The sequence below is a fragment of the Ammospiza caudacuta genome, chromosome 18 (genome assembly GCF_027887145.1).
Source record: "Ammospiza caudacuta isolate bAmmCau1 chromosome 18, bAmmCau1.pri, whole genome shotgun sequence".
NCBI lineage: Eukaryota > Metazoa > Chordata > Aves > Passeriformes > Passerellidae > Ammospiza > Ammospiza caudacuta.
The window spans coordinates 4,488,312-4,511,838 of NC_080610.1; the positions used below are offsets into that span (position 1 = coordinate 4,488,312).

The window sequence follows — 23,527 nt, forward strand, 5'->3', positions numbered from 1 at the left end:
CAGCCCGGCAGCCCCGCGGTGCCCCGGCCCTGGGGCAGGGCTGCGCGTCCCCCGCCCGCCGTGTCATGCCCCTGCCCGCCCTCACACCCCGCCGCTCTCCTCGCCGCCACGGCGCGGGGCAAGCGCCCCGGGGCCCGGCCCCCCTCAGCCCCCGCCTCCGGGAGGAGCCAGCGCCGGGCCCCGGGGCCGCGCCGCCGGCTCGGCGGGGCCGGCAGTGAACGGGCCATGAAGAGTCCCCGGGAGGCTGGCGAGCCGCCGCCAGGTCAGTGCGGCCCGTCCAGCCCCGCTCGGGCCGGCGGGGCCTCTGCGGGCAGGGGGCGGCGGAGAGGCCGAGTCCGCCCCGCGGAACGGGCTGGCAGAGCGCCCGGCGGGCGGCGGGGAGCGGGCGGGGAGCGCGGGCCCTGCCAGGGCTCCCGGCGGCCTCTCGGTGCTGCCGAGCCGGGTTTGCCCTTAGCGGCGATGGGGAATTACTGGCTCGGTAAGGTCGGGGCGGCGGGAGCTGGCCAAGCACAGAAGGGTTCGCAGGGTGATTTACAGGCACAGCACGGACGGGCTGGTCTCTCTCGGGACAGCCACAGCCATCGCTGAAGAGCTCTCGGTGTGTTGGGAAACAGGTGCCTGGAAGCTGGGCGGCCAAGAAACTTGTTATTGCTCTCTGAAGCTTTCACGTAGAAAACACATACTCCTTGGTTAATGTGGGACTTGGTAGATGAATTTGAAAGACTGAATATATCAACTGGTGTGCCATTCTTTAAAGTCATGATTAAACAGGGGCACAACTAGGAAAAATATAACAACATTATCTAAAAAGTTCTATAAATCATATTACCCCAAAACTAAACAAGTCCACGTGATGTCAAATGCATTTTTATTCCCATCATAAAATGTAGAGGACCTTGTTAACAAAACTTGTCAAAGGCCGTTTCGAGATCAAAGGTTATTGAGAAAAGCACTTTGTGATTAACTCACTTTGGTCAATGCTGAAGTAGCAATGACAGGCACAACCCTTCAAGTCCTGCTCGTGGTGAAACTGAAACCACCAAGTTGCCAACACCGTAAAAATAAAAAACTGAGGCAGAGGATGGAGCTTGTACTTTGGGACTTTCTGGGAGAGATTATTAATTTTCCCTCTCTATTGAGGTTTTGATGGAATTAATACAAAAGGACAATGGTGCAACTTGCGAGTTTTAACTTGTTTTGTTTAAAGTCTGTAGATTACCATTCTTGAGAGATAAAGGCATCTATAGAAATCTGTGGGGCATCTAAGAGATTCATGCACAGAGATCTTGGTATGTTTTCTCCCAGTTTGGTTGAACAACTCTTGTGGCACAGAAGTACAGTCAGACATAAGAGAAAAGATGAATACTTGTGTCTTAGCTGTTGTTATCCAGGAGGAGACACAGCATCAATTGAGGGGTGGTGGGTACATCACCCCACAGGAAAAAAAAAAAACAACCGAAAAAAAACCCCACAAACTTCTAAGGGAAAAGGGGGTGGAGAGCCAGTGATCTAGGTATGGAACAGTAAAGGAGTATGAGATTAACCAAATGCTTACCTGTACAGAAATACTAAAGGTATGTTCCCCTAAGAAAGAAAAAAATCTACCTGCCAGTCAGGCAAAACCACGTTCCTAAGTTTCCATGGTTGTAGTGCTGAGGACAGGCTGACTTTTGGTGGCATGGAAAACCATTCCTGTATGGATTGACATTGTTTGTGTCCTGCTCACCCAGCTGACTGCATCCAGCTGAAAGTGCCCGTGATTCAGCAGCTGTACCACTGGGACTGCGGGCTGGCCTGCTCCAGGATGGTGCTTCAGTAAGTGGCTCTCTGAGTGGGAAATGCCATTCCATGGGGAGGGGGAGCAGGAAGCAAATCCCGGGGAGGTGTGTTGGAGCAGCCCTGAGTTCAGTCGTAGAACAGCAGGTTTTGAGGTGCCCTTGGACAGCGACTGCTGCTTGGGCCCAGCTCTCCAGCAGGAGCAAGGGAAAACATAAACTGGAGTGAACTTCGGACCCTTTTGAATAATTACACAGATGCAGAATACCTAATCAGCTCTGAACTTTGCAGGCTGGCATGCATAAGCTCATAGAAAGTGTTGCTTCTTTCCTGTTGTACAATTAAGAAATGATAGTTTTTAGGTTAGGTTAGCTGTGACTCATCTGATTCCTTTCTGTGTTTTCAAGTGATGGTAGGTGCATCCCAGTTTATGAGTGTGTGCTGTACCTGTACTGCCTCTGTCCTGCTGAGCCCCAACCTGTGGGATGAGTGTTTGTGTTCCAGGAGTAGTTTCAGCTTCAAAATTGTGTTGCCCTCTGGGGTTTTTTTTGTTTATTTTTGGTTTTTTGAACTAGTAGCTGTCCTGCTGAACTCCTCTTTCCTTCCACAGAGGAACATGAGCTTAGGTGCAGGAGAAATACCTATTTAGATGTCCACTTAGTAGATATGAAGCAGAAGATTTTCATTTCTCTCCATCCCTTCTGCCAAGACGTTAGTCCGTGTGCTGGTAATTTCCCATCTTGACTACTGTAACCTCTACTCCCTTTACCTCTTTGCCACTCCAGTCTGTCCAAAACTCAGCTTCCAAGATTAATCTTCTTACCCTGCTGATCTGACCTTGTTTGCCCTGCATCCTCAATTCCAGTTGCTTTTTCTTTTTTATCATTTACTTCCATTTGTTTTCTTGCTTTCAGAACTCCCTGTAGCTACCTTGCCCTGCCCCTTTGCAACCTGTCCCAAACTTCCTCCTGACTTCCATCTCCCACTTTCTTCCTTTTGTGTCATCAGTGCCTAAGACAAGCTTCCTTTGAATATTTACTGAATTCCTTTATGGCTCCTCCTTTTAAAATCCATCTATTGTGTGAAGGAAGTTTTAGTCTTTAACTCTTCTTTCTGTGTTGGCTCTAATACACTTGTACATTACACTGTAAACCCTTCAGGACAGAGTTCTATACCAGCTTGACTCTGGTACAGCACCTGTACACTTCTAGCACTCTAAAACAGTCAAGGCACCACACATTTCCAATTTTAAAAAGTCAGAAATAAATCCAGTTAAATATTCCCTATTCCTTTCCCTTAAATTTCTGTCTCCTTTGTGGGTTGGTTTTGTTTTGGTTTTTTTTTGGTTATTTCTTAGCCAAGCCTGTTGTTTCAGTTTTTATGTGCTGTGATGTAGAGGCTTGGACTACAGCACACATTTTGCTTCTCCTAAGATCTGTGCTTCCCTTCCCCTGCCTTTGTTGATACTGTAGGTACCTGAATCATTTGGACAATGATGAGTTTCAGAAAGCCATCCAGGATCTCCAGTTAACAAAGAGTATCTGGACTATTGACCTGGCCTACCTGATGCGGCACTTCGGAGTTAAGCATAAATTTTGCACCCAGACACTCGGCGTGGACAAGGGCTACAAAAATCAGGTCAGTGTTCTCATCTACAGGGGGAGAGCAGGCAGCTTTAAAAGCCTTGAGTGTCATGCTGTAAAAGCTCTGGTGTCTTACTGACAGTCAACCATATTTAATTTGACCTACTGCCAAAACCGGCACAGCTCTGTTCCAAAGGCAGTATGATCCCATATTGATTCCATCTTTTGAATTTTTAAAAAGTTTGCATGTAGTGTTCATGAAAGGTTCCTACATATTTGACAGCCTTGGAGACTGAAGCCCTGTATTTATCTACAGAACAGGTACAGCCTGGGCAGCAGCAGTGTTTAGCTTCCACACTTTCCCCACCACCGTGCCTCAGCCTTGACCTGGAAGATCCACCTCTAGAGGTGAGAGGGGAACTTGGCCTCCCATCCACGGAGAGCTTGGCCTCTCCAGGGCCTGTAGCAGTGGTGACTTTATTGTAAGCTCCTGCCCAGTTTCCCCTGGGAAACCAGACAGGCTTCTCTTACCTAGGCAGCTGAACAGCCACTGGACAGAAAGTGCAACAGTAACTGACCAGGAGCAAATTTAATTTGTAATTCAGAGCAGAAATCCTTGTCTTGTTTCCAGCAAACTAAGGGAGAGATCTTTTATCCCATAACCAGAGCTCCAACTTATGCAGGCTCTTGCTAGCAGACTCTAAGTGGTGGATTACCCAAGGTAAACACCATTCCAGTTCAGAACTTCTGTTATTTCCACAGTCATTTTACAGGAAGCACTTTGACACAGAAGAGAATCGAGTGAATCAGCTCTTTGCACAAGCCAAAGACTGCAAGGTGCTGGTGGAGAAATGGTAAGCTGTTTTCTTTCTCTTTGGAGATTCTGTGGGCCCCTGCTTTTCTTGGAGGCACCAAGCTAAATCACTGAAAGAGACTGAAATCAAGCCCTAAGCCTTTTTTACCAGTTAGTGTCTTTCTCCTATGTCTCAAAAAAACCTCATGCACATCAAGACCTAATAATGAAGTTTGAAAAAAAATTAGTCATGATGCAAAATAAGTGATAAGAAAATGCTGATAGGAGCTGACTGTGTTCTGAATTTGGTTATCCATTACACTTAGTAGGGAGTGCCTACAGCACTCTAATTGGCCATTGCTGGAATTAAGGGGAATGCTGTGTGGGTACAGAACTCATTGTTCCCAGAGCTATGCAAACATTATGGATCTCTGTTCCCAGACAAACATGCAAATTACAAATTAGCATAGCAGCTTTTGCCAAGGAGACCATGAAATAAGGAACTCCGTGAAAGAACTACAAACCCAGAGGAAATGGAAAAACTGCAGAATTTGATAATCAGCAGTGAAATTTGATTCGGGAATGACCAAACATCCAACTTGAGCTGCATCCCTTTTTATAGGGAAACTGGACTTGGATCCCTGCTTTCAAAGTGGGGTAAATGATTAGGGGTAAGGAAAGAAGAGAGGACATGGGCCAGCCACAATAACATCTGAATGCTGGAGCATAACTTATATTTAGCAGAATCAAGTGTCCTTGCTAACATGCATGGAGTCACCTTCACTTTAATGAATAAGCTGTGACAGGACAGAAGGGACACACAGTCCCTGTTGCTTTTGATCAAGGCAGGGACAGAGGGCACATTTACCTGTGCAGTGCTGAGGCTGGGGCATCAGAGTGGGGAAGGATTAAATAAAAAGCACATGAGCTCAGTCAGGTGGTGCACACAGCACAGACATCTGGAACTGATCCAAGGGATGAGTTTCTCACGCATATGGAACACACCATCTGCCTCAGGGAGGGACAGATTTAACAGCTGAGGTTATAGGTGGTGTTTGGTGAATACTTACTCTCTGTGGAAATAAAACCTAAAATATGAGGCAATTCAAAACTTCAGCTAGGAGAATCACAGTCCTGAGTGACACAGGCATATCTGGGTACATCTTAATTTGGTTAGTGGTTACACAACATTTAACCACTCACTGGATAAAGATTTGGTGTTTCAGAGATAAGCTTTTCTAACAGCAAGAGAGAACACTTCGCTTAAAATTTTCCTACAACAGAAGTCCCTCAAGTTACTGAGTTGCCAGCTCCTTTAATTCTCTTCTGTGGGGCATCTGATGTGTCATCTCAGAATGTGTTACTGCAAATACAGACCTGTTGCTCTGCACTTCAGCAGCAGCAATGAAATGAAAAGGCTGTGAATGCTACAGGTTCTGTCAGGGTTTGTGCATAGCAAAGCCTGCAGGGTTCAACAGCAAAGAGCTGTACCTGTGATAAAGAAGTATATCTGTGATGTATCTATAAAGTGCCAGCTGCACTGTTCACCATCAGGCTCTTTCTTTACACCAGCTCCTTTCAATAAGTGTGTCTGTTTTTTCCTTGCAGCACAGTAACTGTTCAAGACATCCAAAACCACCTGTCCCAGGGTCACGTAGCCATTGTCCTTGTGAACGCAGTCCTGCTGCTGTGTGATCTCTGCTCAAGTCCTGTCAAATACTGCTGCTTCCTTCCCATTGGACAGAAGTGCTTCTGCAGGAGCCCTGACTACCAGGGCCACTTCATTGTGTTATGTGGCTACAACAAAGCCTCAGGGAGCATTTACTACAACAACCCTGCCTATGCTGACCGTGAGTAGCCTGTACCTTTTGGATGGATTCAGCCAATGCATTATTAATGAGTCTGACACAGCCACAGCTGGACCTCTCCTCACAGTGCTCAGACATTTTAAGCATCACTACCCAATTTGTCAGAAGGGGTTTTGCCACATTAATGCATTTTGTGGTATGATTTAGTTGAAGAATTCAGATAGGCATTCTAGCAATTGGCTTGTTTGGCTTTCAGATGGGTTAGTGAGAGGTGCTGAAATGTCCATGTGCAGAATATAGCAGAAGGGCCACTTTGGTACCTATCTGCAGCACTGCTTCAGTGAGCTCTCTAAGGTGAAAAATCCACCTGAGTAAAGCTGTAACCTAAGCTGCTGGGTGTAGTCTCTACACTAGTTTGGTTTGTGGATTCTGTTACATCATGTAAGAACCTTTCACTGGCAAATCCTTCTGAATTTTTTGTAACATTTGGCTCCTCCTTGCCAGGAACATGCTGCACCAGCATCAGTAACTTTGAAGAAGCCAGGACAAGTTATGGCACGGATGAAGATATTCTGTTCATCTACACAGACAGCTGACACCCACCAGACACTCCTGCTCCTTCCTGCACAGCCTGCAGGGCAGCTGGCTGCTCGTCTCAGGACTCCCCTGCACACACCTCACTCCTGGACTGCAGTGGGACCCTCACCAAGGGAGGCTTTACAGACATTGACAGGACTATATTGCAATGCTGTCTTTACCTTTTTCTCTTTTTTTTTTTTTTTTTTTTGATTTTGCAATATCTGTCTTGGTTTTTTTTCTCCCCCTAATTTTCAAAATTGCACATTTGACAGCAGTTCTAAAATACAGGCCCAGAGCCTGTTCACTTTCAGCTTATTTTCAAATTAAACACATACGAAAAAGCACCAAATTTATGAATTTCAACACTTGGTAATATTTGCATAGGTTTAGGTAAACAAAGGAAAAAATAGAAAATACCTGTTTCTCTCTCTGTCAAAGCATGAAGGGCTGGTCTTCATACAAAACCTATGGATTTGAAGTTCAGCAGAATATTGTAAAAGGAAAAATTTATTAATTTAAACCATCTTTAAATAACAAAAAATGCCTTGCTGGTTCATCAGTATTGTCTGCAATGCAGGAAACTTCCCACCTACCAAATTCACAGAGATTTAGCATTTATGCAACTGCAATACTGGAATTACTCCCTTGCACTACAAACTCAATCTCTTTTGGCTAAATCCTCTTGGATGACTGCTCAGAACTCCACATTGCTCCAAAACTTATAAATGGAAAGATTTTATTTGCACTGGGAAGTCTTTACTGCTCTTTGCAAAAAGCTCTGAATGTTATACTACCCACATGTGCCAGTTTCTGCAGAATCCATTCTAAATATGAACATTTTAAATATTTGAACTTATTAAACAAATGCAGAAAATTATCATCCACACTAATGGTATATATTTTTGTGTAAAGTGTAAATATCTGGCAGCATCTACTGCATTGTATCTAAAATGCTAAATCATAATTTGAGCCAAATTTTGCTGTTAGTATTAGTTCAGTGACATTCTCAGAAGAGCTAAAATCAATTAAGGAAAGAGGAAATACAAACATACCTTCTACAAGTAAGAAGGCAGGAACTTAGATTGTTCTAGCTCTTATACTGCAGCTGTATGTGGATTAAGTTGTTGCTATATTGAGACATTAAGTGAAATTGGTAATACCCATTCATAGCTCTTTCTTCTGTTACCTGAGGAGCACTCTGAAGTGTAAGAAAAAACCACTTATTTCAGCTTCATCCATCCTTATTTCTTACCAGTCTCAATCTTCAGTCCTGCCTATATGAAAGTGAGTAGGAAAATCAGTACTGACATAAAATTAGGAAAATTTGCACTTAAGGCAGAGGTCCCACATCTCTGGCATGGTTTTAGGAAAAGAACTGTTCAAGTTCTGAAACTCTGTGGATATAATAAATAGGAATCTACTTTCAGCATAGAAAGTTTTTTTACCAGGATAAACATTTTCTTTTATCAGTTGTTGACTAACTGAAAAGTACACAGTGTTGACTAAGTACTTAGTAGAATCAAGAGTGCTCCTTTGTACAAAGGCAAAAATAGTAACAGACATCTAAAATGCAGTAACCCTTAAAAAATCCAAACAAAAGTGCATGACAGGAAGTTTTGTGTGTCAAATTTAGATTATCACTGGTGAAGTTTAAATACATTCTGGCAGTGATGAGCAACAGGTAGGATGTGATTTGTGGAGAACTGGCCCCTCAGTGCCACCAGCAGAATCCTTCCAGAAGAAAGGCACAAAAGCTTTGTTTGTTGTAGGTAATGCCTTTCAACTCCTCCAAAGTAAATAAACAGAAAACTCCTGATCTGGGAATTTTAATGTCCAGGGCCAAAATCATGATGTTTGATTTTGAGAGAGTGTATTAGCTCAGTTAATAATTAACAGGTATGGAAGCTACAGGCTGTTAGAGTACCCCCTTAACCCATGCATTTTCAGGTAGGTAGTTCATTCAATCCCATTAAACTGCCACAGGATTTGTCTTAGAGCAGGCTTGATTAGTTGAATAAAACTAATTCTTACAAAGGCTTCTAATTGGCATTCAGCATCTCACTGTTGCCATTACCAAAAGTGAATCCTGGGTGTACAGAAAACATGAACTTAAGGGCAGGCTCAGTGGTCTGAAGTGCACACACAGGTGTAACAATATTGACAGGTAAGTGTTGGGTACCCAGGGTTTAAATGCTTCAACAAAAGTGAAAGATAAACAAAGCAGACAAAAGGAGAGGTCCCCTACAACAGGACCTCATACAGCTGCCAAATGGAAGATGGCTGTGAGAGATGAAAACACAAGGGAGAAGCAAAAGCCCACTGAAAAGACTGAGTATGTGACACAAATTCAACTGAAAAAGCAGCTCACTGCACAAGCACCCAGAACCACCTGCATTTTCTGAAACTTTGTTTACTATTACAAGATTGTCTATCAAAACACTCGGAAAATGTTCTGTTGCTTTGTTTCTGTCAGGATGTCAATAGCAAAGGAAGGGGATTTTACATGCAGGGATTTTATACATAAATATATTTTTATTTGTAATTAAGCCATTCTCAATAAAGGTTAAGCTCACAAATAACCTGGTAACATAATGTAGCAAGTGCATTTATTAACAAGTTTATTAGAAATAATGGTTTTGAAACTCTGAAATTGTAATTTAGAAAAACAAAAGTTCAAACATTTATTACTATTACTAGCTACAAATTCATAGTTGCAGGGCTGTAAATTGTATTCAGTCTGCATTGCCTGAACACTCATTGCCATCACCCAAATCATACAGAGCAGAATTTCAGAATACCACCTAAGAACACTAAATATGCTACTAACATTTCAGTACTACCTAAGAACAGCAAATGTATCATTACTACCTTTATTCCAGAGCTGGTTTGTGTACTCTGCAGCCACCACATATCCTACTGGAGTGCAGCCCCAGGGAAGGAGTCTTCCTTACCCATCCTGAGCTTTCTGTTCACAGTGAAAGCAGGCAAGTGCCCCAGCCTTGCCTGTGCACTGGCCAGGGTCTCTATTTCTGCTCCCCTTCAGGGCACTGAGCTTCAGAAGATACCAAAGCATCTCCCTGAACAAGACTTCTGCACCTAGAAGGGGCCCTGCAAAGACAGCTCCAGCTGTGGTTGTGTAAAGGCAACAGAACCAAAGCAGTCCTGCTTTACAGCACCCACATCTGATCTTGACACAACTGGGATGTTTGGTACATTACTCAGCTGTAACTGAATTGCATCAAGTAGTTTGTAAGCAGAAAAAGCAAACAAAACCCAGATGAAAACAATTTCTGCCTCATTTCTCCCTAAATTATGCATCTGGGCAGAGGTAAAAACCAGAAAGCAGAAACAGATGCACAATGCAAAGCTTAAAAATGTAAAAATGTTCATGTCCTCTGAACTCATCCCATCAACTCTACCACAGTACACTGTATGTCTGTCTCTAGAAAACACTGCATGTATCTCTAGCAAGGAACAACTTTAGACTCATTAGTGTAAATGACAAACACTTAAGAAGCCATTTTCAATTATCTAACCTGACACAGTTCTGACTCCTATTATTTAAAATTGGTTACATGAAATTAAACTGAACATTAAAACAGCAACACTGTAAAGCTATAATCCAACAGTAACTTTGAATTTGTCTTGTAACATTTGAGTGTAATGAGATGCTCTCTCTTACTCTTTGATGATATTGGGTATAAAGAAAGGCTGGATTGCTTCAGCAAGCTTTTCTGCATACATTTCATATCTACCAGTCATCTGGAAAAGAAAAATCAAAGCTTCAGTTCTTTCAAGTAAGCTACAGAAGTACTTCAGTAGAAAATATTTCTATCTACTGGTTGGTTTTTCCTATGACAATATATGATTTCTTTGTCCCAAACATCAAAACTATAATTTCCTCAAAATCAAGATCTCCAGTGCCTTAGCACAAACTTTTTTTATATAAAAGAACTTTTTTTTTACAAAAACTTTTTTAAAATGAAAGAACTCATAAGTTGCCTAGGACTGTATGTCTACCCAAAAAAGAAGCATAGTTCCACCCTGAAAAGTCCAAGTTTTAAATGAACACCTTCCTATTTTGCAGCTCTCCTTCAGTGACAGTCATGTCCACTGACTTCCTACTTATTAAAGCTGTTCTGGACAGCTGAAAGTTGAATGTGAAAGGTGGACTTGCTTTCTTATGCATCAACAATTTTAAGTTATGTCAGTGAAGGCAGAGGAGTGTCTCTGTAATTAGGGCTCCATGTCATGACCTTGACAACTAAAGAACCCTGGGTTTCTCTTATTTCACCCATTAATAACACAAAATATCAATGGTTTGGGCAACAGAGCAAGTGCTGGAAGTGTTGCAATACAGCACCTGAGGTAGTGCCATCGTCCTCTTTTGAGTGCACAACCCACAATATTGGCTCTGAGAGAGGCAAATCACATCTTTATTTAATTTAACCCCTTTGCTGCCCTAAGTTTAGCAAAGACATTCTACTGAATGTCCCTTTCAGGCATCACTGGGTGCAAACTGCAGATACCAGCAGGTTAATTCAGTTCCTGTTAAAGTGGATGAGAAAACCTGTGACCACTGTTCCTCATTCCCCCCAAGCAAGAACCACCTCTGGCCTGGCCACAGCTGAGAGGAAAAGGAAACAGCTCTCCCCTGTCACATAAACAAAACCACAGCTGTGCCTCAAGTACCAAAACCCAACAATAGCACTCCAAACCATCAACGTGAAATAAAGGTGCTGAAAGCACAGGAGTTGAAGACAACAAAAATACACAATTCTACACAAATCAGCCTAAGGGCAGTGTTTTGCTTTTCCTGTTTGTTTTTCCCAATCACTACAATTGCTTTTGTTCAGATACCCCTGCTAAGGGGGCAGAGGCAATGCTCCATGTGCTTCCTGACACACCAAGCCTCTGCTCTGCACTGAGGAAGGGCCTCAGACTCGTGGCAAAGCAAAACGAAATGCGTGCCTGATGTGAAAAGCTAAAAATCTTTCAGCACAACTTAATTCCATTATGGCAACAACCACATGCCTACCACAGGCATCTGTAAAACAACAAATGCAATTCTGGCCCAGAAGATGACCTGAAATTACTTCTTGGTTTTAGTCCCTATGTATGGATTAGCAATATTAAAAAAGAAATTGTGCTATATATAAGAAATTACTATTTTTTAATTAGAAAGCTTATTCAGCATTTCAAATCCAGGGACTTTTCATTTTTATGTCAAATTGACATCAAAACACATTGAATATTGCACCACACTGTAATGAACAACAGACAAATAAAGCAGCTCTATAAAATAAATGCCTGCTTGCAGTAGCATGATGTTCAAAAAGTGACACTCCTTGCAAATTATTACTTATTTTAAAAACTAGGTGATCACTGAAGAACCTACATGTATTGTACAGCTGCTGGCCAGGAGTTCTGGTCTATTTTTTTAGGATTCAAATCATGCTGATCTTAAGAGTCACTAGGAAAAACTTCTAGTCTTTAGCAGTACTGAGAACTGGAACAAAAGATCTGGCTCCACAGAAGCAAACAAGATGTTTTCTTCATCAACAAAGCCTATTTCCAGAGTTGCCACTTTTTTTCTTTTTTTATTCCAACAGGATCTTTGTGTGGCCTGTTGTAAACTTGATCAGAATAAAAAAGGAACTAGAGTGTCTTTTGTGTAAAATAATTAATCTGCTCACTCCACTAAATCAGTATATAATACAGCACCCACACAGCTTGTAGTGGCACAACTGAAGGGTTAGCAAGCTGCTGTGCTGAAGCAGCCATTTCTTCAACCAGCACTGCTGCTGGACAAATTAAATCCAATTATGCCCTCTGGAAAGATGAACCAAATTAGCTTTACCTCAGAATACAAAAAAATAGTAATAAATAAGGTTTGTTAAAGCCATGTGGAGTGGCTTGCAGCTATCTTAATCTGATTTAGATAAATTCAAACATGTGTTAAGATGCTTCAGACTTGAATATATACAGTACACAGCTCTTTCTCTGTAGTTTCAACATATCCACAAATTCAGGAAGTTAACGCTGCAAGAATTTTGCCTTCAGAAAGTTCTCAAGCTTGTGGGTTTGGGTTTTCACTAAATTTCACCAGAAGTGACAATTAAGGCCTTTAAGAATATATACCATGTTAGATAGATCCAATGAGCCTGGCTCAGCTCAGCACAAATGGCTGCATTCACTGCACAAGGAAAGCAAAACTCTTCCCCAGCAATCCTCAGAGCTGCTGGCAGTCCACATTAAGGTCCTCAGGCTAGAGTTTTCATCTGAAAGCTACTGGCCTAGCTTCCCTGAATTTAGCTACTCCTTTTCCAAATCCATTTATGCTTTTGGCCTCCATAACATCCTGGTAAATTACTTCAACAATTTAAGCTCTGAACTGCTAAAAAAAAAATAAAAAGAAAGGCTGCCTTTTAACTATTGTAACATCATAGAATTATGGAAACCCAGGGCACTGGGAATATTTCTGTGTCTGCTCTGGGGTGCCCTAACCCCCAGGGGAGCTCTGACTTTGACCCTCATCCATGGAGAAAGTTTCCCAGACGTCAAGATAGACTGGAATCCATAAAAGTGTGACAGAGATTCTAGAGAGCAGTGTAGGTGTATCACTTGGTGAGAAATTGAGGTTTTGGGGTTTTTAGTGTGTTGTGGATGGAAGCAAGATGGAGAGCACAGGGTGTCAGCCTGGGTTTCTTCATGTTTCTTCTTCCTTCTTCATGGGTTTGGGTGGCAGTTTGTAATTGGGCAGAAAAGTCTGCATTGGGGGCTCTTTAGGATCAGTTATTGGGTTAAAAGGGAAAATAATCCAGGTGTCAGCTCTGAATTGGAGAGTTCAGTCTTAAAATACCTTGTAACAAGAAACTGTTGGCCATTTTTGCCTTCTAATGAAACCTGCCCAACTCACAGTTGTGAGACTGTTTTACTGATAAGAAATAATAAACACCTGAGTCCCAACATGAACTACTGTCTCAAGTGCCTTCAATCCAGACCCAGGGAAACAACAACCACAGAGAACCATTACCAAAGCTTGTTTGTTCTAATATTTTATTTCCTTCATAGTCAGGCTTACCTTGAAGTTCCACTTGTCACTGACTTGCCTGCAGAGGTTCAAGTCCATCTCCACCACCAGCAGCCCATCCTGAGTGCGAGACAGCCCCGGGGTCCTGCTGCCGTCCGGCGCAGCCACGTAACTCGAGCCATAGAAATGGCCCAGCTCATGGTGGGCTTAGAGAGATTGTTAAAAAGCATCAATTGCAAACAGGTTTGTACCTTAACATGCAGTGTCCCCTAAAACCTGACTCCATTTCTTGGGGACTCACTGTCCTTTAGGCAAGATAATCATCTTGAAGAGTCACAGCTTGATCCTAAAATAACTGCAGTTTTGGCCAGTTATAATTTTCATGCAGACTACACCGTGAAGTTATCAGGAAAATCACCCTGCACTGCCTTTCAAAATAATGCACCATTATGCTATCTCATTATTTATTCCCATCATTGCTTTTCACTTTGCTTTTAAATGAATTCTAATTGTCGAATTATACATTTTCAAACCAGCTGACAGAGATACACCCATTCTATTTTCAATAAAAGGTCAGAGGTGAAAACACTGGGATTTGAGGCACAGAAAAGATGTTATTTCATATTGCACAACTCTTGAGTTGTGCCAAAAATCAATCCCATTTTTTGTACTACTAAGCCATGGATTCCACTGACCTTTCTCATGCAGCTGCTAAAAACACTTTGCTCCAGAACTGGCTAAAAAAGGCTCAGGCACACTCTGGATGGAGCCACAAGCAGCCACAGTTTTCACAGCATAAATTACTGTGTTTCAACATATAAGTACATACAAGAAAATCTCATATTCCTCATTGATAATTCTCTTTAACTTCCAGCAAATCTGGGAACTGGTAGTGAATGTGATTTCTGAACATACCTTTTCCACCATCTCCAGAAGTAAAGGCATTCTTGTAGTATTCCTGTGAAATAAGAGGAATCCATAGGTGGCAGTATAATTCCGTTTCATTCAAGAAATCCTTGCTAGTCTATCATATTTTGGGAGTTTATATAAATCTACAAATATTTTTTTCTGGCACACAATCAGCACTGTCTAAAGGGAGTCATCAGAGGGGCCTAGTTTCTGTGATGGATAGCACAGAACACAAGGTCTTTCTGTATCACTGCCTGTTGTTCATACACTTCAGGAACATGCCTCGTATCCATTTCACAAGTTTAAAGAGGCAAAAGAGGAGATATTTAACCAAACATATCTTTTCAGATCACAAAAAAGGCAAACATATTCACATAGCAGCAAGGACAATTCTAGATTTTTGCAGGGAATCTGATTTTAAAAATATACATACTGTGTAATTGGGCTAGTCTGAAGGTAAGAATGACTTATTGCATGCACTAATTAATTTCATTATAGAATTTTACAGTCTAGAGATAGCAGCTATACAACAGCCCCAAGTTGTGTACTGTTGACTTAAGGATATATTAATGTTTCAGTCATTTTGGCTAAAAGAATACTGATTTCACAGAGAAACTGGGAGAGTTAGCAAAAGGGTGGGTGCCTATTACAAAGATTCAATTCAAGAACAGGAAACAGCTGCAACCAAAAAGTAGGCTGCAGCAACAGAGGCAGCTCTCAATCTCCTCATCACTGTCCATCTTCAAATTACACCATAAACCCCAGAACCGTGGTTACCCAGCAGGGGAACCCATGCTGCCTTGAACAAACCCCTGCTCAAGGCCTGAATGATGGAATGAATGAGGCAAGGAGGATACAAACCGTTCCAACTCTGTTGATGGGGCACGTGAAGCAGTGGTTGGCTATGGCAGCGTTCCTGGCTTCGATCGGCCACAGCGCCTCGCTGCAACACACACACACACACACACACACAGAGGTGTTAATGCACTGCACACACAGAGAAAACTGTTCATTAACTGACACTCCAGGGCTGCATCTACACTCTGCCTCACACTGCACATTTTCTGTCCAAGCAGCCACAGTTAGCTTCTAGGAAATCAAGTCAGTCGGGTGCAATTAATGTTAATGTGCAGAAGATTAATCTCAAGGGACATTTACACTGGTCCAGTCTGGTTCAAGAGGCCTGATAATCATAAAACTGCCAACAGTTTAAAAAAAATTCTGAGAAAAGGGTATCTCAGCTTGGTTCTGAAAACTGAAATTTCATACCACACCCCTTAGGTGGACAATGCAAGCTGGTATAATAAGCCTGAAAATGACCACTACCTATTGTATAGCAAAAATATTACATAAAAAATCTAAATAAACTCTCAGTTTTCAGAGCACCAGCTGTCTCAAAGACAGGAGAGCTGCTGATGTACAATAAAGTTCTCAAAGAGAATCAGTTACTGGGAGGAGACCGAAAGCCCAAAATTGCTGGTGGAGGAACTGAAGCCATCCTGCTGATTTTATGCCTCCAAAGGTAGGTATATATATATATATATATGTATATATATATAGGTATTTCTCTCTTGGGTAAGAAACAGACCTCCAAGAGCTTATGAGACCTGGCTCAAGGAGGCTCCTATCACTGAGGAGAATGCAGGCTCCTTTTTGAAGGCAAAACAAGGAGACTACATTCCAAGACCTCAGCAAGGTGCCTTTAGGCCCCAGTGAGGGGCTCAGAGGTTCAGCTAAGCCAGAAAGGGAGCAATGGCACAGCCCAGTTTGTGTTTTACCTGAGTGACCCTATAGTGGCTGAAGGGTTAAAGATGATCTCTGCTCCATTCATGCTATACATGAGCCAGTTCAGAGGGTGGTGGCGCCCATAGCAGATGTTCACAGCAATTGTCCCAAACTGGGTCTGAAACACTGCGTGTCCTGTATTTCCTTCCATATAGTAAGTGGACTACAAACAACAAAACCCACAAAGGAAGACTTCTTAAAAACGTGCAAAGAATTACCTCCAACTAAAAAAGCTTTTTAATTTGTAGATGGAAGGCTGAGGATAATGTGATGAGATTTACAAAATCACTTAGGCAGTGGCAAAGATGGATACAGAAATGCCAAGGCAGCAGCAGGAGTGTGTAGTCACTGAAATTACACTCTTACACCTCCTTTCAAACAAAGGAACTTTTATGTAGCAGGCATATGCACCTCCAAAATGTGCTGAAGGTACCATCACCAGGTTCAGACAGGGACAAAGACAGTGGTAAAGACCCACAGACAAGGAGACAAGACATGCCACCCAACATTCCTTATACAATGCTGAGGATCCCAAGGGAGCACAGAGGCTGCAGTGGCCAGGCTGATGCCTGACAGTATCCTCTGGTGCAAGGGACACAATCCAGCACCCTGACCCAACAGGACACGTCTCTCATCCCAGAAGGAAGGTGTGCTGTAAAGCAGACCCCTCTTTATTGAAATTATCTGTTCTTGTAACCACCACTGCCATTGGTCCTGGAGGAAGTGGAAACACCTGAGGGCTGGTCCAAGCAAGCAGGTCCAGCTGGGGAGCAAACCTGGGCCCCTGTAAGTGTGGGCCAGTGGCATGAGAGATACAGGGAGGTCACCCTCTGAAACCAGGGCTACAGGTTCAGTATGTCCAGTGAAATATTCATCTCATGTTTCTTGTTTATTATCAGTTCTCAGTCCCTTGGGCAGTGATTTGATCTCCTTTCATGTCTGTAGACAGCAGACCACATGGTGGGTGCTCACACAAGTCTTTTTCAAAACAATTCTGCTGTTTGAATATATTTCCATTTTTTATTCTAATCTCAGTTTCATTTCTTACAACAGCAGAAGAAAAACAAGAATGCTGTTGCTTCAGGGAATTCATCAGTTCCTATTTCTTTATTTCACACCAGAGGTCACAATCCTCTCCACAGCAATAAACTGTGATGTCTCAAGAAGGATTGATTTTTGTTTGTAAGGCCTCCCACACATGGCTGAATAGGCCACAGACCAACCTCTCTGCCCTTTCCATTTAGTTCTTACTGATTCACTGGGCACGATTTTAACAAGGCTCCTTTCCCATCTGCCCTACAGAGACAACCCACAAGAAACAATTTCAAATTCGATACTTCCTTGAGGTTTAACTTTGTTGATAAAGAAAACAACATTAAAGTAACACAGATGAATATAATCCCTTCCTGTAGCCTGGGTGGTTTCTGAAGTTGCTTTATCAGAATTGTTCAGTTCAGAAGAGTGGACTTAATGCTTTGCTACCAAAGCCAGCTGAAGACAGTGCTGTCTTGGGTAAGCACTACTTGATTCTGTAACAAGTAGACACAAGAAGTGCCAGATCATTCTAGTATATCTGGAAGCTATAAACAGATAGTTTTGTAGTAATTCTGGCATTTAGGATTCTAAGAACAACTTCTTTTAGCAACTATGCAAAACTCTTAGTGAAATTCTATTTATACTTCACATGAGAAAGTAAAAAGTCTTTCTTTTTTTAGGTGTCTCTCATTACAGTTTCATAGGTGGAAACAGTGAGTTTCTTGGAATCTGTTGATTTTCCATTAAACACTGTCAGGAAAACTGAAAGACATCATATCTTAGCACAAGCAACAGGAATTTATTTTTTGTTAGATTACATAAAGAACAAATAAAAAAATATGGAAAGTAACCAATGGATTTGTTAGTTACTACTTTTGCTAGCTAAAGGACAGACCTGATAAAATAATATTAAATATCAGAGTAAGTGTTAAAAATACAAGGGAAGGCTGGTGACTGACAGGCTGTGCCAGAAATTCATTGTGTAGAACTCTATTAACAACCTCCTCTGGAGAAACTCAAACCAGCCTGATCGGGTCTGGGAGCAAGGTCAAAGCTTCCAGAGGTCTTTGAACACAAAGTTTTGACACCCAAAAGAACTTTTTACATTAATAAAAAAGTTCTGAAGCCTCAGTTTGATGACTGAAGCAGTCAGACAGGGAACAAAAGCTACTGCAGGTATAGAGCAGCCTCCAGTGCTTAGCAGAAATGCCTCTGTTAATTACTCACTTTAGCTGACAAGGAGATATTTAGTTAGGTAAGACAATGTATTTTTAGACTTCAGTTAATTTTTAATCCTGATCTTTCTGCATGTGATAATTGTTTGGATGAATAAACACATTTCAGATGTACCAGTCACTGTCTTTAGTGCCAGTTCAGTTTGTGATCCTGGAGGATGGCCCAAAACCTGCTGGGGGCTTCAGCTGCAATAATGCCATTAGTAAACAGGAGATGCCATAAAGCAGCCACTCAGTCAGAGGCACTATGAATTAAGGGATTCTGCTCGAATAAGCACAAGCAAAAGAACTGTCATTGCCAAGACAACCTCCCAGAGAAACAGAAAGGCTGCAAGTAATGTTCATGCTTGAACCATGAAACAATTGCCCTGCAAATTAAAGTAAGTTCAATGTGCACACACGACAAAAGTACCCAAGCCAATCGTGCACAACAAACATAACACAGCTGTAACTTAAACAATCCTTTTATTAAAGGATAGTGATACTTCTGAAGTTTCACTGGGCCAAGGAAGAGTACCTAACAAGATTTAATGTTATTCTTCCTTTAAGACTCATCACTCTCACAAAAATTAATCCTTCTTGATAAATTAACTATCAGTTCACCTCAGAAAAACTGATTTGACAGCAAGTGACCACATTTTCTAGAAACACATTGCATTTCCTGTCACTGTGACTCTGACACAACACATGCTGGCACAAACAGAGCTGCAAGGTAAGACTGACCTGATTGTCACAACACTGCACCTTACCTCATTGAAATCTCCAACCCTTGGAATGTGATTTTTCCTGCTTTTGCCAAGGAGTGCTCCAGAATTAGAAATGACCACTGCAGTATTCCAGAGAACTCCACCGTGCAGTTCATCTCGCTCCAGGATTGGAGACACCACAACCATGTTGTACTTCTTTGCAAGCTGCACAAATAAACACAATTCCTCTATCAGACACCAACCTGCAGCACCCCAGAATGACAGACACCACAGCCAGCTGAAAACAGCTAATTAAAATAAAAGAAATGTTAAATAACACATGTACAAGTCAGAAATACAGCAAATTCTGCCTGCCAGTTCACTGATATATTGTCTTTTCCTTCAAATGATGTCAGTTGGTCTTTTTTTTTTTTGTTTGCTTGCTTGGTTTTTTACCTCTTGACAGAACTTGGTTGTTGGCCCATCCTCTGCTGACTCAGCAAATTCAGTCCAAGGAAGTTTCTCTCTTGTACAAAAAGCAAAGGGCATGGCTGGAAAACACCAAAGCAAGGTAAATGTACAAAAATGTTCATGTCACTCAAGAAATACATGATATTTGCATGAATACAGATAAAAAAATTAAACAATTAAGAATGATTCAACTGTTTTCCTTCTTTAATGGCAAAAGCTATTAAAAATATTTTTAGCCAGGGCAAGGAGCTTTGAGCTCACACAGGGCAAACCAGAAGAGAATGGATGCATTTAGTGAAGCCTAAGAGGGGTAAAAAGACAAAATATCCCAGTCATTGGTGTACACTGTGAACAACCTGCCTTCACAAACATTTCATGGCCTTCACTTGCCATGAAAGTGAAGGGGTTTGCCTCAATTAAGCCTCAGACGCCACATGTAAATTAAAAACTATTTTTAAATTTGAATACATGTCTAGAAAAAAACCCCAAAGTTTTAGGAGAAAAATAATGAGGAAGGCATCATAAAGGATGCCATGAAGGAGCTCCAAATACCACATGGCAGTCTTCAATACAACAGACCCCTCATATATCTTCCATACAGTTCTGCTACCTCAGACTCTTTGGTGTTTCCTTTAGGAAGCAAATCACTGCAGTCAATTGTTGTATCTTGGGAGATTTCTAGTGTTCATTTACAGCACAGCTGCTAAAATAGAGGGCACTGCAACATCTGAGAGCCCAGAGGGCAGCACAGGGAATACTCACTCCAAGCCTCCTGGAAGCACACGATGTTGACCCCACACATGGCAGCCACTCCCACCATCTCCTCGATGCGTCTGTGCAGAGCAGCCACCTGGCGGTGACAAATGTCACACCGTTAAATTGTCACGCCGTTAAAATGCCACGTGCTTAACTCACCTCCGTGCCAACTGCCTGCTTTACACCCCGTGCTCACACCGACTTCACCTGTTCTGTACTTAGAGCCATTGCTTTCAGGGGGAGTAACTCAGCTGTCATCCCTGAACACTGATAATACAGCCAGACTTAGATTTTTAAAAGCATTTAGATGCTGAGAATAGAGAAAGTATTCCCATGGGATTCTAATTCCACGGTTGCAACATTTATATAGCTGGAAATTCAGTGCTGCCTGACTCACAAAAAGCTGAAAATCTAAACAGAATTAATAAAAACTATAATTTTGCTGCTCATTGTAAACAATCTACAGGATGATGTTAAGCCCTCTGTCCTAAGAGCAAAATAATTATTACCAAGAAAAATCATCAAAGTATTTATGAATTAGTTTTCTAGAATATTCTATGTAAAGATAAGCACAGGTGTAGTACTTTGCATTGCTACTTTCAGGTTTCAAAAAAAATTACTAAAAACTAAACTACAGTGACCTATGACATCAAAAACTGTACATTGATTTACAGAAACAGTTAACTAGTTATTCATAAAGTAAAATCATTAATACAGCTGGTACTTTATTCAACAGCTGTTACAAAGAATCCCCAACTTGATCTGTTCACTGAATTAATGACTTGCATCTGTGATGGGTAATCTTTCCAAAACAAACTACTTCAGAAGTGTTCTGTCCTGTCCCTGTACAAAACTACTCCAGGAGGTTTTATAAATGCATTATTTTCTTTCCTTTTTGTAAAGCTACTCTCAGGAGACTATTTCTATACAGATTTGTCACTTCAGTGCTGCTGTGTCCAAGATATTGAGATGATGGTTTCAGAATAATTAATGTTGGAATAGACCTTTAAGATCATCAACCAAGTCCAGCCATTAACCCAGCACTGCCAAGTCACCACTAAACCATGTTATCTTGTAATAAGATTTCACTGCTGTACAAAGAATAATGAACACAGCTTTATTAATCTGTTTCCTCTAATGGATTTTCCTGTAATGGAGCATTTCTCAATTAAAACAAGAACTGCACCTGTGGTTTCCACTGGTTGCCATCCCTTCTGATTTCGTGTAAATGATTTTGTGTTTCATCTTAGAGGCAAAGGACTTCCATGTGTAAAATGAGCTACTAATATTTAGCTTTGGAAAAACTGCAAGCAGGTTGGGTGTGCTAGGTAAATACAAGAGGTGTTTCTGAGAAACAAAACTAAACGTGTCACTCAAATTTCTTACAGAATGCTCTATTGCAGTAGTGATGGGTCCTGTACTGCCAGACAATCATTAAGACATTTCATGCTAAGTTCCTAAAATCAACAATTGAACTGTGTTATGTTTCAATCCAGCAGAAGAGGAGATAAAAACAGTCCCAGTCTGTGTACCTGGACTGCCACTGCTGTGTCTGTGGGAAGAGGAAGTTTATTCTGTATCAGTCCCACTCGAACAATTCGTGGCCTTCTCAATTGCTCCAGAGCAGCTTCAAATCCATAGCCCTGTAGTTCAAAATCTTTTTCCTGAGCTGCTGACAGTGCAGCAGTTGGCAAATCAAGTTTTCTGGATTGAACAGGAAACAAAGACATTTCAAGATGAGATGCTCTCTTTTTCTGTTGAGAATGCAGTGGACCAAGGGAATGACAATTCTGCCTTACCCTGCAGAGACACCCAAGCTCCCATGCCCCTTGTCACCATGACAGCCGGGGCACAGGCAGAGCCCAGCTCCTGTGCTGATTCCCTCTTGTTCAGCTCTACTTCACCCCTCATGTCCTCCTTGTCCTCCTGTCATCACTCAGTGTCCCCCAGACATTGACTCCTTGCTGCAGCAATCAAGGAGCACACACACAAACTTCCACCTGCCATACCTGGATTACAAACACTTTCCCTCCCATGTCCTTCCCTCAAATTTAATCCCTACTCTTCACGCTCCATCGCCCCGGTATCACGATTCCCGTCATGTCTTCCATCCCTGTCCGACATCTTCTCACACTGCCCTGCTCCCCGCACCTGGATCACCTCCAAAATCCCCCAGTCACCTCACTGCAGCACCACCAGCCCTACTTTTCCTTTTTCCCCTCAGCCCAGCCCTGTGTCTCGCACACCCCCCCTCATAACTGCCTCCTTCCCCTCACACCGGGGCTGGGCATCCCCGCGGAGGCCGCCGAGAGGAGGGGCGGACGGAAACCCGCAGAGCGAGGGGCGAGCCCGTCCTGGTGGCGCACCTGGGCTCGCCCCCATAAAGGATCCGCTTCACCTCGGCGAGTTCCCCGGGCGGGATGTGCCGCTCCAGGCACAGCTCCAGCGACTCCAGCTCTGCCGCCATGGCGGAGCCCGAGCGCGCGCAGCCCCTCCGGCGTTGGGTGGCCCCTGCACTTTGCCCCGGGCGGCCCCGTCGGCCACGCCTCGCTCCCCTCACGGGTTTTGGCGGGACGGTCCCTCAGGGACGGGGTGGGGGGAGGGAAGAGGGAGAGCGCAGGACTTGTAAATGTTCGTAGTGGAAAAGAGCCACAAAGTCGGAGAGCCCACAAAAAGTCACTTGGAAATCCTTAATGTTGGTTCCTGACCTACTCTATGAACACAGAGCAGAAAAAGGGGGAAAAAGAGAGAAGGAGAAAAGGAAAGAAAGAAAAAGAATGAAAGGAAAAAGATCACCAGCCCTGGTTCCATCGGTCCAGCCGATGGGATGTTGAGGGGATGAGGCCGTTCCTGGCTTCTTGCCACTTCTGGAGCAACTCTTGTGCTTCAGACATCTAAAAATAGAACATCTTTAGGAGCTTTTTCTGGTGATACCTGTCCAACAAAAAGGCCTAGAAATAAGTCATTAAAAAGTAGTGGTTCTCAGGGTGTGTGTCCACTGAAGTTGCAGTAAAACTCTGAACAGGAGCCAGTAATAATTAACTTTAAGTTTAACATGGATTTTGCGGCCCATTATAA

General features: G+C 42.5%; 2 protein-coding genes across 2 annotated transcripts; one reads left to right on the plus strand and one right to left on the minus strand.

The window, feature by feature from the left end:
• The first annotated feature begins 30 nt into the window (after positions 1–30).
• On the plus strand, positions 31–9,143 carry GUCD1 (guanylyl cyclase domain containing 1). The gene is made up of 6 exons (XM_058816624.1): positions 31–262; positions 1,731–1,815; positions 3,249–3,414; positions 4,122–4,213; positions 5,761–6,002; positions 6,465–9,143. The coding sequence occupies exons 1-6, from the start codon at positions 226–228 to the stop codon at positions 6,554–6,556; spliced, it is 714 nt and encodes a 237-aa protein (XP_058672607.1). The 5' UTR covers positions 31–225; the 3' UTR covers positions 6,557–9,143.
• UPB1 (beta-ureidopropionase 1) lies at positions 8,862–22,947 on the minus strand. The gene is made up of 10 exons (XM_058816622.1): positions 22,816–22,947; positions 21,982–22,153; positions 20,456–20,543; positions 19,679–19,773; positions 19,286–19,447; positions 16,260–16,429; positions 15,343–15,424; positions 14,488–14,530; positions 13,624–13,778; positions 8,862–10,301 (listed from the first exon to the last, which is right to left on the minus strand). The coding sequence occupies exons 1-10, from the start codon at positions 22,914–22,916 to the stop codon at positions 10,218–10,220; spliced, it is 1,152 nt and encodes a 383-aa protein (XP_058672605.1). The 5' UTR covers positions 22,917–22,947; the 3' UTR covers positions 8,862–10,217.
• Between the last annotated feature and the right edge of the window lie 580 nt (positions 22,948–23,527).

What these genes read in the sequence shown, in the direction of transcription:
- GUCD1 (XM_058816624.1), top strand. Translation starts at nt 226, where the DNA reads ATGAAGAGTCCCCGGGAGGCTGGCGAGCCGCCGCCAG. An exon ending in TGCTCCAGGATGGTGCTTCA is followed by an intron (nt 1,816 to 3,248) that starts GTAAGTGGCTCT and finishes TTGATACTGTAG; the next exon opens with GTACCTGAATCATTTGGACA. An exon ending in ACAAGGGCTACAAAAATCAG is followed by an intron (nt 3,415 to 4,121) that starts GTCAGTGTTCTC and finishes TTATTTCCACAG; the next exon opens with TCATTTTACAGGAAGCACTT.
- UPB1 (XM_058816622.1), bottom strand. Translation starts at nt 22,916, where the DNA reads ATGGCGGCAGAGCTGGAGTCGCTGGAGCTGTGCCTGGAGCGGCACATC. An exon ending in GGGTTGGAGATTTCAATGAG is followed by an intron (nt 16,430 to 19,285) that starts GTAAGGTGCAGT and finishes TGTTGTTTGTAG; the next exon opens with TCCACTTACTATATGGAAGG. An exon ending in CCATCAACAGAGTTGGAACG is followed by an intron (nt 14,531 to 15,342) that starts GTTTGTATCCTC and finishes CTTATTTCACAG; the next exon opens with GAATACTACAAGAATGCCTT.